At 35.7% G+C, this 12,167-nt stretch overlaps 1 protein-coding gene across 1 annotated transcript; it reads left to right on the top strand.

Annotated features, from left to right (window-relative positions):
- Positions 1–5,262: 5,262 nt before the first annotated feature.
- LOC107290662 (39S ribosomal protein L39, mitochondrial-like) lies at positions 5,263–11,804 on the top strand. Its single transcript, XM_015819565.1, has 6 exons — positions 5,263–5,368; positions 7,027–7,233; positions 7,864–8,003; positions 9,053–9,152; positions 10,284–10,351; positions 11,585–11,804. Exons 1-6 carry the CDS (start codon positions 5,320–5,322, stop codon positions 11,780–11,782), a joined length of 762 nt encoding a protein of 253 aa, XP_015675051.1. The 5' UTR covers positions 5,263–5,319; the 3' UTR covers positions 11,783–11,804.
- Positions 11,805–12,167: the final 363 nt, after the last annotated feature.

Genomic DNA, 12,167 nt, shown 5'->3' with positions numbered 1-12,167 from the left:
TTTACCACATATACATACCCATTCTGCTATTGGTGTTCTCTTATACCTGCCTTGAGGAGTGCTGAGGGAAGAATGTTACGTAAATCTGACTCTGAAGAAAGCTATTCTTTGTTTTGGGAAGGTCAGATCATTCAGATATCTTGCCGATTCCCACACACCCTGTTTAATTCTATCCCTACTGTGGCAAGACAACCTATTTAGATCTTCTTGGAACTCCATGTCCTTCATTCTATTGAATACTACTTGCTTTGCTTGGTCAAAGCCTAGGGAGCATCCTGTTTTTGCACCCTGAGATAAATCAACACTTTTGCTTAGAAGTGATTCTAGAAGACTCCAGAGGTGTTTTATGTATTTACAGCATCAGTCACTATCTCTCAGCACAACCCATCTCACAGGATTCTTGTTATGGAGAAAATAGGGGGCTTTAGGTATGTTCACCAAGTTATTTATGCAGTAATAAAGGTGGAATAATATAAATAAATAAATACACTTTTTGTACCCAAGGTTTACCTAATGTGCCATATTAAGCAGTAAAATTAAGCAACATCCTCAGTCTTGAGACTACAGAATAGTAATACATATGCTTGTAAGAAAGCAATGCAAACTCACTGAGTTTCACTACTGCTCTGGCTATGTCATGAGATATCCAACCATATAATCATGGTTCTTTCTGTGGTCATCATCATATCATCATTGGCTGCTTTTATTATTAGGTTAGTCAAATTGCTATCCACATGACAAGCTGATGTAGCCAAAGTTTCTAAGTGCTTACTGAAATGTGATGCTCAGTTTAGGGTATGTGCAAATAATTAAAAATCATATCAATATTTTCTTGGGCTGCATCTGTATGAAAGAGAGAACATAAAATCTCAGACACATGCAAAAATAACTAAAATTTCAAACTAAATTTAAATATAAATTATGGATTCCTTAAAAATTACAATTATGATTTATGCATTAAAGAATATAATAAAAGCATATTGCTCGGAGATAAAAGTCTCTCTTGAATAGAGCTCAACATTTGCTGAATTTCTTTTTTTCTTTTTCTTTCTTTCTTTCTTTCTTTCTTTCTTTCTTTCTTTCTTTCTTTCTTTCTTTCTTTCTCTCTCTCTCCCTCTCTCTCTCTCCCCCCCTCTCTTTATTTCTTTCTTTAAATGGCCACAATATAGAAGTCTTTGCCCTTGCTGTTCTCCAGGGTGTTCTTTTGATCTCCTAGTCTACATCATGAGATTACCTGGTCATCATGTACAGGTCTGACTTTTCTTAATTTTGTTTGACATCGGCCAAGATTTGCAAGATGACATTATCACCATCAAGAACTATAATAACAAAATGAAGAAGACTTAAATAATATCTCATTGTAGGTTCTGTTTTGTAAATAAAACAAATATTCTTAAATGAATCTTGATATATACCTAACTGCTACTTTGTAATTTAGTGTACAGTAGTAACAGACTTAAACATACAATATGTATGGGCTGGAGATTGTGTATTAGCTGCCAAGCAGGGACTTTTAAACTTTTACTCACACTCTTACTACATCTTCTACAACTACTATTTTGTGGTATTGCCACCAACCACTTTACTTTGGGAAAATGTTTCTCTGGACTGGTTCATTTAGCAGCAGATAAATAACAATCTCCCTGCCTTTTCTCCAGTAGCTGATGGGGGTGAGGGTAATATCTTTTCCCCCAAAAAATGTTGCTAGTTCATTTATAATTCAGATGTTTATTATTGATATGTATCAAAGTCAAAGAAGGAGCTGAAAAAAAACAAGTAGCAAAAAATGATTGAACAAGTACTTCAAACAGAATTTAATTCAGCCAGTTTCAGGACACACAAAAGTGCGCTTAACGCATGTGCACACACACACATACAGCAAAAATCCCAGCAGCTCATAGAAAACAAATATATACTGGATGTAGGTCCAATGGTTGTTAGTTTGCTGCTGCATAATTTCCTAATCCCTAACTCAGATTTCATGGGTTGAGGCTTCTCTTATCCAGTGTTCTGCCAGTCCCAGGGAAGAACCACTTTCAGCCCTAGGTTGCGAGGTCAAAAAACATTTTACTGTAACTTGCAGTGGACCAGCATGGCGGATTAGGGTCCATAACCTTCAATAAGAGGCTGTCATCCTTCAGTGGATAAATTTAGGTAATAAGAATCTCTCCCACATTCCCCCTCTATCTAGGAACCTAAAGCACTGAACTATAGTGACCCACCATTTAATTTACTAAAAGGGCCTCTAAGGACTTTGTGGGGCCCAGAGGTATTGCTCAATAACACATTATGCTTCAGGGTAAACACCGTTTTGCAATCTGATAATTTAAAAATAATCAAAACAAAATATAACTAAGGAACAGGAAATCTGCTAAATGTCAAGGAAGTAGAAGTTGGCAGGCTCACTGTTGTCCTTAGGAGCCACAATGGTGATTCAAGATCTGCAGCGTCAGAGAAACAATCATGGAATCCAAAAATGGAAAATTGTTCTATCTCCAGTAAGGAAATTCTGAAGATTACCACAAACAGCTTTCAAAGCAGAAATCCTGGCTCCTTGTGCTAAAAAGCCAAGTTGTTTTTTTTTTAATCTACAGCATTCAATTCTAAACTGCCACACTAAGCAGGGAAATTGGAAGAAAGTTGTATTCATGGTTGTTTGGACATGAGTAGATGTTTCAGGTGAAGTATTGGATTGTTCCATGTATTAGATTCTGTGACTTTATAGAATGTTATCTCCAATGTGATCTCTACTTGAATAAATCCATATAAAGCAGGTATGTCCAATCCATGGCCCATAGGCTGCATGTGGCCCTGAGAGTAATGCAGCCCTACAAGATAAGATAGAATGATACATAGATACATAGATAGATAGATAGATAGATACATTAATTATATTGTATATTTATAATTCCTCCCCACTCAGTGTGGGCCAGGCAAGCCAAAAGGTTTGACAACCATGATATAAAACTTATTTTCACAGCGTGTGCAATATATTAACTATGTGGTATTCCAGCACTCTTCCAATTTTGTTTTATTTACAGAAGAATGTGCAAAGCATCTAAAGTTTGAACCATTTTTTTAATTTAAAACACCATGTGCATGTGAAAGAGTTGTCTTGAATGCAAAATGATCTGTTTTGGTAACCTGGAGAATGTATTAATAGCAGCACAGCGCAGTTTGGGTATGAAATGGGACATTCCAGTTAGTAAAGTTTAAAAATCAAAGTGTTTCATATTCCTCTACCCAAGATTAAGCACACAATGGCATATAGAGATTAGTCTGAGTGGACACATCCTCTGTCCACATATTTTTCATAAAAGTCAAATGTTATGTCTTGTTGTACAGTATGTGTATGCTTGGAACCTTCCTTGGATAATATACTTTTTTTAAAAAGAAAAGTTGCACACACAAGAGGTTTTCTGTGCATTCTATGAAACAAGGTAACAGGATATGGGAAACAAAAAATAAACTTCAAAACAGCAGTAGTCACAATCTGTATGTGCTTCTATTTTAATATGGGAAGCTAAAGTTCATATTATTTTGGATGGCCAGGGCCAGGCAGTGTTTGTTGTGGATACAAATTCATCACAACCAAGTGATGGCCACCCTTCTGTTTTGTATTCTATTAGACATGATAGGATAAAGCAGGTATCTATGGCAGCTATTATAATATCATCAAAAATATACATTAAACAGAACACAGACCAAAGCCAAATGAGCTTCATGGACCAAGTTCAACCAAAGGATGAAACATCAGAGACCATAGCCCACAAGGAGGCACCGATACCAGCCCGAGGACAAGATTTTAATGCACATGCTGTCACTTATTGTCTTCTTGTATGCCTGTGTCATTGAACTGAAGGCCTGCCCTGGGATTGCCCTTGGTTTTAATTTCTAAAGTCCTAAAAGCTTGAGCCACAATGTCAGATTTTTTTTTATTTGGACCATCAAATCTTCTGCAGAGGTCTTCCAAGCAGAGTCTTGCAAGTGGCTGACAAATGAGCTTTTTCAATTGTAGTGTCCTAGTCTTTGAACACCATCTCGACTAAAGTGTAACTGAAAACTATAAGATAGGAGGTCAGATGAAGACTTTTGATTTCACACCACTTTGTTTTAGAAAGTTGAAAACTATCCTGAAAACATCACTGCTGCTTACTACTGTCAATACTGTAAAACACAAGTATATTTAAAATACAAAAAATATTCCTTTTGTCTTTGTCTTTATTTAGACATACTGTAGTAAGTTAGGGCTGTCATGTCTTAATTACAAACCTCCAGATACAAGAGACCAAAGAAGAAGAGATACGGGAAACGCATCGCTGCCATCTGGCGGTCATCTTTGAGTTTGCAGTCCTAAAAATGGTAGAATTAATTTCTGTTTAGAATGAATCCATAAGGTATAAGGCACGCATCTATCTTTGAAAACAACCTTCCTTCTTACTCCTTTGGAACCCTTCCCGTTCATTTATATTTATCTAGAAGAAATAAATTGTGTTTATTTTAATTGGAGTTACTTCGCAGTAAAGGGTTTTAAGATTGCAGTTTCAGAATGAACACGAATATGAATCATCACTATCATAATTTAATTGGAGCCAGTTGTACGTACACTCCACAGTTTTCCATCTCACCCTTAATTCCTTATAGGAAACAAGGAGAATTTGGTGCAAGGTAGCCTTTTTGCATCTCCAAGTAACGAGAAACTACCCAGGATTTCAAAGCAAACTGTACAGGTTCCAGATAGTGCAGTGCTGTATATTCATGTCATAAAATAACGTTTGTCTATGGTTCAAGATCACACAGTTCAAAGAGATAGCAAAGTGGCTGCTTTCGACCGGCCTCCTGACAAATCTCCTTATAGCTATGCCTCAAAGCAAAAATTCCACCGGTGCAACTTTATTCCTCGGTGTCTATGCCTCGTTTCCACCAGTCGCCTTAGCTTCTCTCGCGCGTCTCTTCTGGTTGAGCGGAGTCTATCTCACAAAGAGGTCCCTCTCTTTCTTTCGGAACAAAATCATCGCTACTCCTTGGCTATTATTGAGTGGCTATTCGGGTCTTCGTAGCATCGATATGGTAGCCTTAGAAAAGAAGGCTTTTCAGCTAGGAGATAAGTCTCCCCCCCTCCCCAAATAAGTTATTTTCTCGCAGCTGTGCAAAAAAAGCATCAGGATCCAAACAGCGTCGATTATCGCTGAAGCGAAGATGCGAGACAGGAACCGCGAGAGACGGAACGCTTTTGTCGCGATCGGTGTTTCCGGAGGACGCGAAGTGCGTCGGACCGCTTAGAGAAGGTAGAGGAGGACGAGGGAGAGGGAGGTCGCGATGGCTTCAGTTCGGTTGGCTCGCGGACTGTGGCGGGGTTGCAGCAAAAGTAAGCCCATAGAGGAATCCGAGGAATGGCTGGTTTAAACTCTGGGTTCAAGGGATACAACTAAGGAATTGTTACATTGCCGTTCACTTTGATCTATCTTGGTTACGGTATTGCTCAGATTAAAATACTGCAATGCCTGCCCGCCCTTCTTAACGATAAGAGCAGACTATCTGCTCAGAATTGAAATGTGGTGCCCTTTGTGCTCTTTGAGTTTGATTGGTTGTTTTTTTTTTGCAGACGTTTCATTACCCAAACTAGGTAGCATCATCATTGCTGGTTATGGGATAGAATACGAATTTGCTCTCAATTTGTATTCTAGTGACTTGCCCTGTCAATGTTAGTGGGGATGGTCTTTTGTGGTTCTTTGGTTGGCCTGTTTACTGTTAGCTTGTTTGGCAATTCCTTGGTTGGGGTATTGTTTGCATCTTGATTATTGATCTAATATTAATCTGAATGTTAATGTTATTTATGTCTATGTCCCTGTTGATGGCTGATTGTTTCCCTTTTGGCTCATTGATTGTCTCTTTTGAATGGTATGCAGATGTTGTTTATATCTATGTGCCTTTTGATGGCCCTAACGCTGACAAATTAGCCATCAGCAGGCACAAAGAACATTGATATACCATTCAAAATAGACAATCAACAAGCCCAAAATGGAACAAAAAGACTAGAGCATGTCCTCTACCCAGATGAGTAGAGATTAACACCAAGATTAACATTAGATTAACAAGATTAACATTTGATTGGGACAAAAAAAACAACCAAGATCACTCCCACCAACACTGACAGGTCAAGCCACTGGAATATAAAATGAGAGCAAACCCCATTCCCTACTAGTACTGATGATGTTGCCTAGTTTGGTAACAAAATGTGTGCAAGAAAACAATCTCAGAGAGCATCAAGGACTCCTCATATCCTTCTTAAATTTTGCAAGAACAGTTTTCTGAGCATGGAGATGGCTGTTTGCTTTAAATAATTAGTGAAAGTCGGATAACCACTTGCATAGTATCAAGAATATTTCCTATCGAAGACTTGCATTTCCCAAATTTAACCTGGAATTTAATAATGGATTCTAGGACTATGAAGATTGAGTTCAGTTTGTTTTATGTGGTTCTGGTGCCTTGCTTTTCGACTCTGGAGATTTTGTACCCTGACATTTCAAATTCAATGCTCCTTAAGTTGAAGAGTATTTTCTTGATAATTGTTGGTGGTAAGAAAAGCAGAGTTGTCGGGTCTGATATATTGGAGGAGCAGTGTGCATTGTGTGTGGTAAGATGTTTGCACAGTGAAGTTCATAGCATCGTGCATATTTTATAAAGACTCAAATAATTATTTGATTATATAATATGATAGATGTTAAAGGAATGTGATATTGTCATTACCCCATACACATACATACCGTACCTCAAATTCGCAGGAACTTACTTCTCTTAAAAGATTAAGTTATTTTTATTAGGTTTTGAGTAAAAGAAATGTACTTTCACAGATTCCAGAGATGTTCCTCAGATATTATTTATAGGTCCTGCAGTAAGGAATATTTTTCCTTCATTAATTTTAATCACAATTCATAGAACTTACTTTCATATAAATGTATTAGCAAAGAAGATATTGGACAATTAAAACAATATATTTTAACAAGATGTCTTCTTTTTTCTCAGGGTTTATTTCCATTGCATCTATTCCTCAACTTTCAACAGCAGAAATTGCTCAAAGGCGCAATGATCTGTTCACAAAAGAGAAAGAAAGACAACTGTCTCTTAATCCACGGATTGAGAAAATTGAAGTAAAACATGTGGGTAAATCACATCCTGGCACCTTATTTATAATGAACAAAGGACTTTCCACTCCATACAGTTGTGCTATGCGTAAGTAGTTGAAATGGTGTTGTTAGGTTGAGTAACAAATTGAAATATGCTTCATGTAAGAAGGACTTTGGTTTAGTTAGTTGTGCTTCTACAAATACACAATGTTTGGGAGTTAAATTTCCTCACTCTAGTAAGTGTTCATTTGGGATCACCAGTCATTTTGCTTCCCTAATGTATTTCTTGGTTTCTACAGATCTGTTCTCTTCTATGATACCTAGTCTCTAGCAATATGGAACCCTCAGTTTTGATGAATCAGTTTCACTTATCCTTATTAACTCCCTATGAAGCATTATTAAAGGAGAAAAATATTCCAAGTCATCATGCTCTTTAGCAATAACTTATAACTTGATCAAAAACAGGGGAAAAATCCTGGCTTCTTCCTGCTAACCAAAAAAGATTCTGATAGTGTCTCATAGTAGGATTAAAAAAAGAAAACAAGTAAAAATAGCAGATAGTTCAGGTAAACTATGGGTGAAATCTTGCTGCCTCTCTTAAAAACAATTAATTTTTACCTTAGGTAATATACAGGCGGTTGTTTTAGACTGTTATTTCACTAATAAAATATGATTTTAGTACAGTGTAATACTTTTTGAAGTTTAATTTTTATTTTATTTTGTTTATCTTTTCCAGATTTAAGTGAATGGTATATTAAGAGATCTGTGCTTGCCCTTGTAGATGGGCAGCACTGGGATATGTACAGACCTTTGACTCATTCTTGTGAAATTCAGTTTCTTACTTTCAAAGATGAAGATGCAGAAGAAGTGAACAAAGTATAACAATCCTGGGTTTCTTGCTTTATGTTGTTTTTATTAAAACTGAGAGATAAAAGAATGCATGGTTTAAATTCGTTTGAATGTCAATACAGGTAGCCCTTGCTTAACTTTGATAATTGGGACTGGAATTTCTGTCACTGAACGATGCGGTTGTAAAGCACAACATCATGTGACCACATCATTTAGTGATGGCAATCGTGGTTGTAGTCGTTATGTGAGGGTCATGGGTTATTAAGCAAGGACATCCTGTGACTGTAACTTGTGACTTCCTGCAAGCAAAGTCGAAGAGGAAGCAGGCAGGAAGTTGCAAGTCCTAGTTGTTACTAATTTTTCTTTTGGTAGCTTGCAGGCAGGCCAGTGGGCAGGTGGGGAAGGGTTTAGGGTGCTGTGGTGGGAGTGCAGCCAGGCAGAAGTTAAGTCTTGCAGCCTGGCACAGTTGCAGGGGGCCTATGGCCCAGTCAGGTATGCATACACTGCGGAGGGCAGATATAGTAATTGCTGTAAGTGGGCATGTGCTACAGAATGTGAGATTTTTCCAGATCTTTAACCCTGTAGCAGGGCTCCTCAGGAGAAAAACTGGAATATTGTAACTGTCATAAGAATGAGGCAGTTGCCAATGCTTGAATCACAATTGTGATTCTTGTGGCATTGCTGTGGCAGCTGGAAATTCAATAACTGAGTACGTATACCATTCATTCAGCACCATCATGGTCATAACCCAAGAACAATTTGTAGAGGAGTTGATTCAAAAATGATTTGAATATAATGATATTCTGTTTCTCTTAGTATAGAATTTCATCTTTCTGGCTTTCTATTAATTGCAGATTTAAATACAGTAATACAAGTGGAGTATTTTTGACTCATAAAATAAATGACATTCCTCAGAAACAGAATACAAGGCAAATATCTTTTATGTCTGGCTGCATTTTTAAATAACATTTGCCATCAAACATGAAATTTCATAAATGATGCCTTGAGTCTTTTAAAATTTGCTTTTGAAGTTTACATTGAACTATCTTGAGATAATTTGAATTAATCTATTGCAGGCTTATTGGCGTTCTTGTGCCATGATTCTGGGCTGTATTTTAGAACAAGCATTTAAAGATGAATATTCAATTACTCTTGTTAAAGCTCCAGAAGTACCAGGTAATATAACTCTCTGGAAGAATACTACGATAAACATAGAAAAAATCTCTGTAATTTACTCATTTCAAAAATGTAGGTATTATAGCATTTGGAGACAAAGTACATGCAAAATACTTTGAATTATAGTCTGAACCTATTGGAAGGTTACAAAGCTGAAGAAAATTATAATAGACAATTTACTAAACTACCAGTTTCATTAGATCACTGGCAACTGTCTTTTGCTCATCTAATATTAAAGTTCTTATGATGGTAAATACTTACTGTATTTACTTTTTTCTGTGAAGGTAGTACACATGTTATTTTCAGTTGGTCCTTATTTGGAATTGGCCATATTCAAAACTGCCATGCTAACAACCAAATGCTGGGGAAAGCATACTTCTTAAAATGATTTATTAACCAGTGTTCAATTCTCAATTGCATACTATAGCAGAACAGGTAAAATTCTTGTTTAAATAGAACAGAATTGCAGATATAATTTGATATATAATTTTAATATTCAAATTAAGTCTGCAGTTCTGTTCAATTTATCTGAAAGGTTTTACCCCATTGAACTAGAAGAAATTTACTTATGTATGGTGTATATAGAGAGTTGCATTATAATACCTCCCTGAAAAACGGTTTGCACCTTGACTAAAAAGAGAAGTTAAGACAGTGTTAGGTGAACTTTTTTGTGAAAAAGTTCCAAAGACATTCAGTCATTCACAAAGACTTTTCTTCAGTTTTCTGTCAGCAAGAGTCAATGGTGGAGGAAGACCTAAAAGCCTATATTGATATTTGGACACAATTCATTATTTTCATTAGGCAGGTTGTTCAAAAGTGGGATATCTAGAACCCATTAATTAACTATCTAGACTAATATTTAGATTTCTTAATTTCTTTACCATCCTGGGTTTATTTGTTTTGATAATATCTTGTCTAATGAAGAATTCCAGGTAACCCAAAAACTTGTATCCTGTGTTTGACATTTTGTTTGGTCTTAATTAAAACATGCCTAAATATGAATTTAGAATTATTTGTACAGCCAAATTTCTGATGCTGTAACTATATGCTGGTTCTCATTGGATTTCTTAAATATCTTACTTTGAAAAATCTATTCATAGCAATATTTCAAAATGTTGTCTTGCTATATAGTGACATCTGGAGCATTTTGCTATGATGTAATCTTGGATAGCAAACTTGATGCATGGACACCAACTGAGGTACGTTCAAGCTGGTTTAATGGACAACTCAATACATCCATTATATGAAAAGAATAATTGCTAAATGTAAAAATTGCAATGGATATTTGTATTCACACAGAACTTTATGTGTTTGTGCCCTATGTTTCATTTGCTCTTATATAATAAAACCTCAGATTTTTTTATAAATGTAGATGTTAAACTGCACTTCCTAGACTGCTGGATCAAGCCTCTAATACTTATTTGGGTTTGAAATGTTTATTTTTTGGATAAAATATGTTTAAAATGTGTACATTGTGAGAAAATATTTAAATATTTTGTACAAATTGATCTGAAAACAGAACAAATCTATGAATGAATGTACGCAGAATTAGCAGACCAGAAATTGATTGATCAATCCTCCTATAATGATAGAGCCAATATTAGATTCTGTTCTGGATTCAGACCTTAATTCATATAATATTAAGGGTATAAAACCAAATCTGGAACTTCTTCAGCTCTGGATTTAGTCTGGTCATATTTTTATTATAAAACTCTTTTTCTGCTGTTGCTCCACCCTCTGGAACAAGAAGATGGGCAGCATATAAATTTAATAAATAACAACAACAGCAATAATAATACTATAAAACATCCACATCTGCCTATCCCAGGTACTTGGGAAGGACTAAATAGGCGGATAAAATATCTAATCCAGCTGGCTGACTGTGCGACAAATCAATAACATGTAGAAAAATGCAAGGAGACAGGTTAGTTTTAAGCTCAGTCTTGCCTTAATATAATAGAAAGCCTTTTGAAAAGTATGGTGTTTTAACATAGCAATTGGATTGGATAGCCTCACAAGCTTGCCCTTTTATTCCTCAAATATTCGTTATAATATTTGCTGTAAATGCTAAAATTGTTAACTCATAAACGTCCTTCTGTATTGGGGATGAAATAAAAGGATATCTGTATGTGGATATATTTAATTCGATTAAGCCAAATAATTTTCCAGACTGCTGGGCAGATGGAGGATATTGAGTTTTTTTTAAGCTTAAATGAAAGGAGGAATAGTAAATATGAAACATGTTCCAGTTTTTTATGCTTACTATATTCCTGCAGAGACGGAGCTACCTTAAATAGTTACAGCTTGAAAAGTCTCCAGAATAATGATTAAATATTACACACCAAGAATTTTAGATACTTAAATTATTTGAACCTTCTTATTTATCATGTCAATCTATATAAGCTCGGTATTTTTTTTTCTCATTTTTGAAGGAAAATCTCCATTCTCTTTCAAAAGATGCTTTCAGATTAATTCAGAAAGATCTGCCGTTTGAAGTGCTGGATGTCGATGCAAAAGTGGCACTTGAAATATTTGAGTATAACAAGTTAGTAATAGCAATCTATATGTCAGAGTTAAAATGTCATTCAGAAAAGATGTGTATTTATCTGTCTGTGCTCATATGTATATAATTTGAAACCAGTGTTTCATTAAAAAGATCTATAATTTGAGATTAAAAAAATAAACAGCACCTTATTCATTTGCTTTTGGTTTTCATGTCTTATTAGTATGCCACTGATAATGAAAGGGAATATGGCTGAACAATGTATAACTCCTGTTCAAATAAATAGCCATATATTGCAGCTATACTTAACATAGGTTGCAAATAACATAAAAGACAGACGAATGACTCCTGGGAATATCCATAATACAAAATAAAAGTGCGAACACCAGGAGAGTATAAGACAATTAAAAGTTTAGTAAAAAACCTTTAAAAACTTTTAAAAGCATACAATCATAGGGGCCAAGCTTTCGTCGGATCCTTCCGACATCCTCAGGGCACAAAGTCAATCAATG

The sequence above is a fragment of the Protobothrops mucrosquamatus genome, unplaced genomic scaffold (assembly GCF_001527695.2).
Source record: "Protobothrops mucrosquamatus isolate PMUCROS unplaced genomic scaffold, P.Mucros_1.0 scaffold950, whole genome shotgun sequence".
Taxonomy (NCBI): domain Eukaryota; kingdom Metazoa; phylum Chordata; class Lepidosauria; order Squamata; family Viperidae; genus Protobothrops; species Protobothrops mucrosquamatus.
This window is presented reverse-complemented; position numbering and strand designations above follow the sequence as displayed.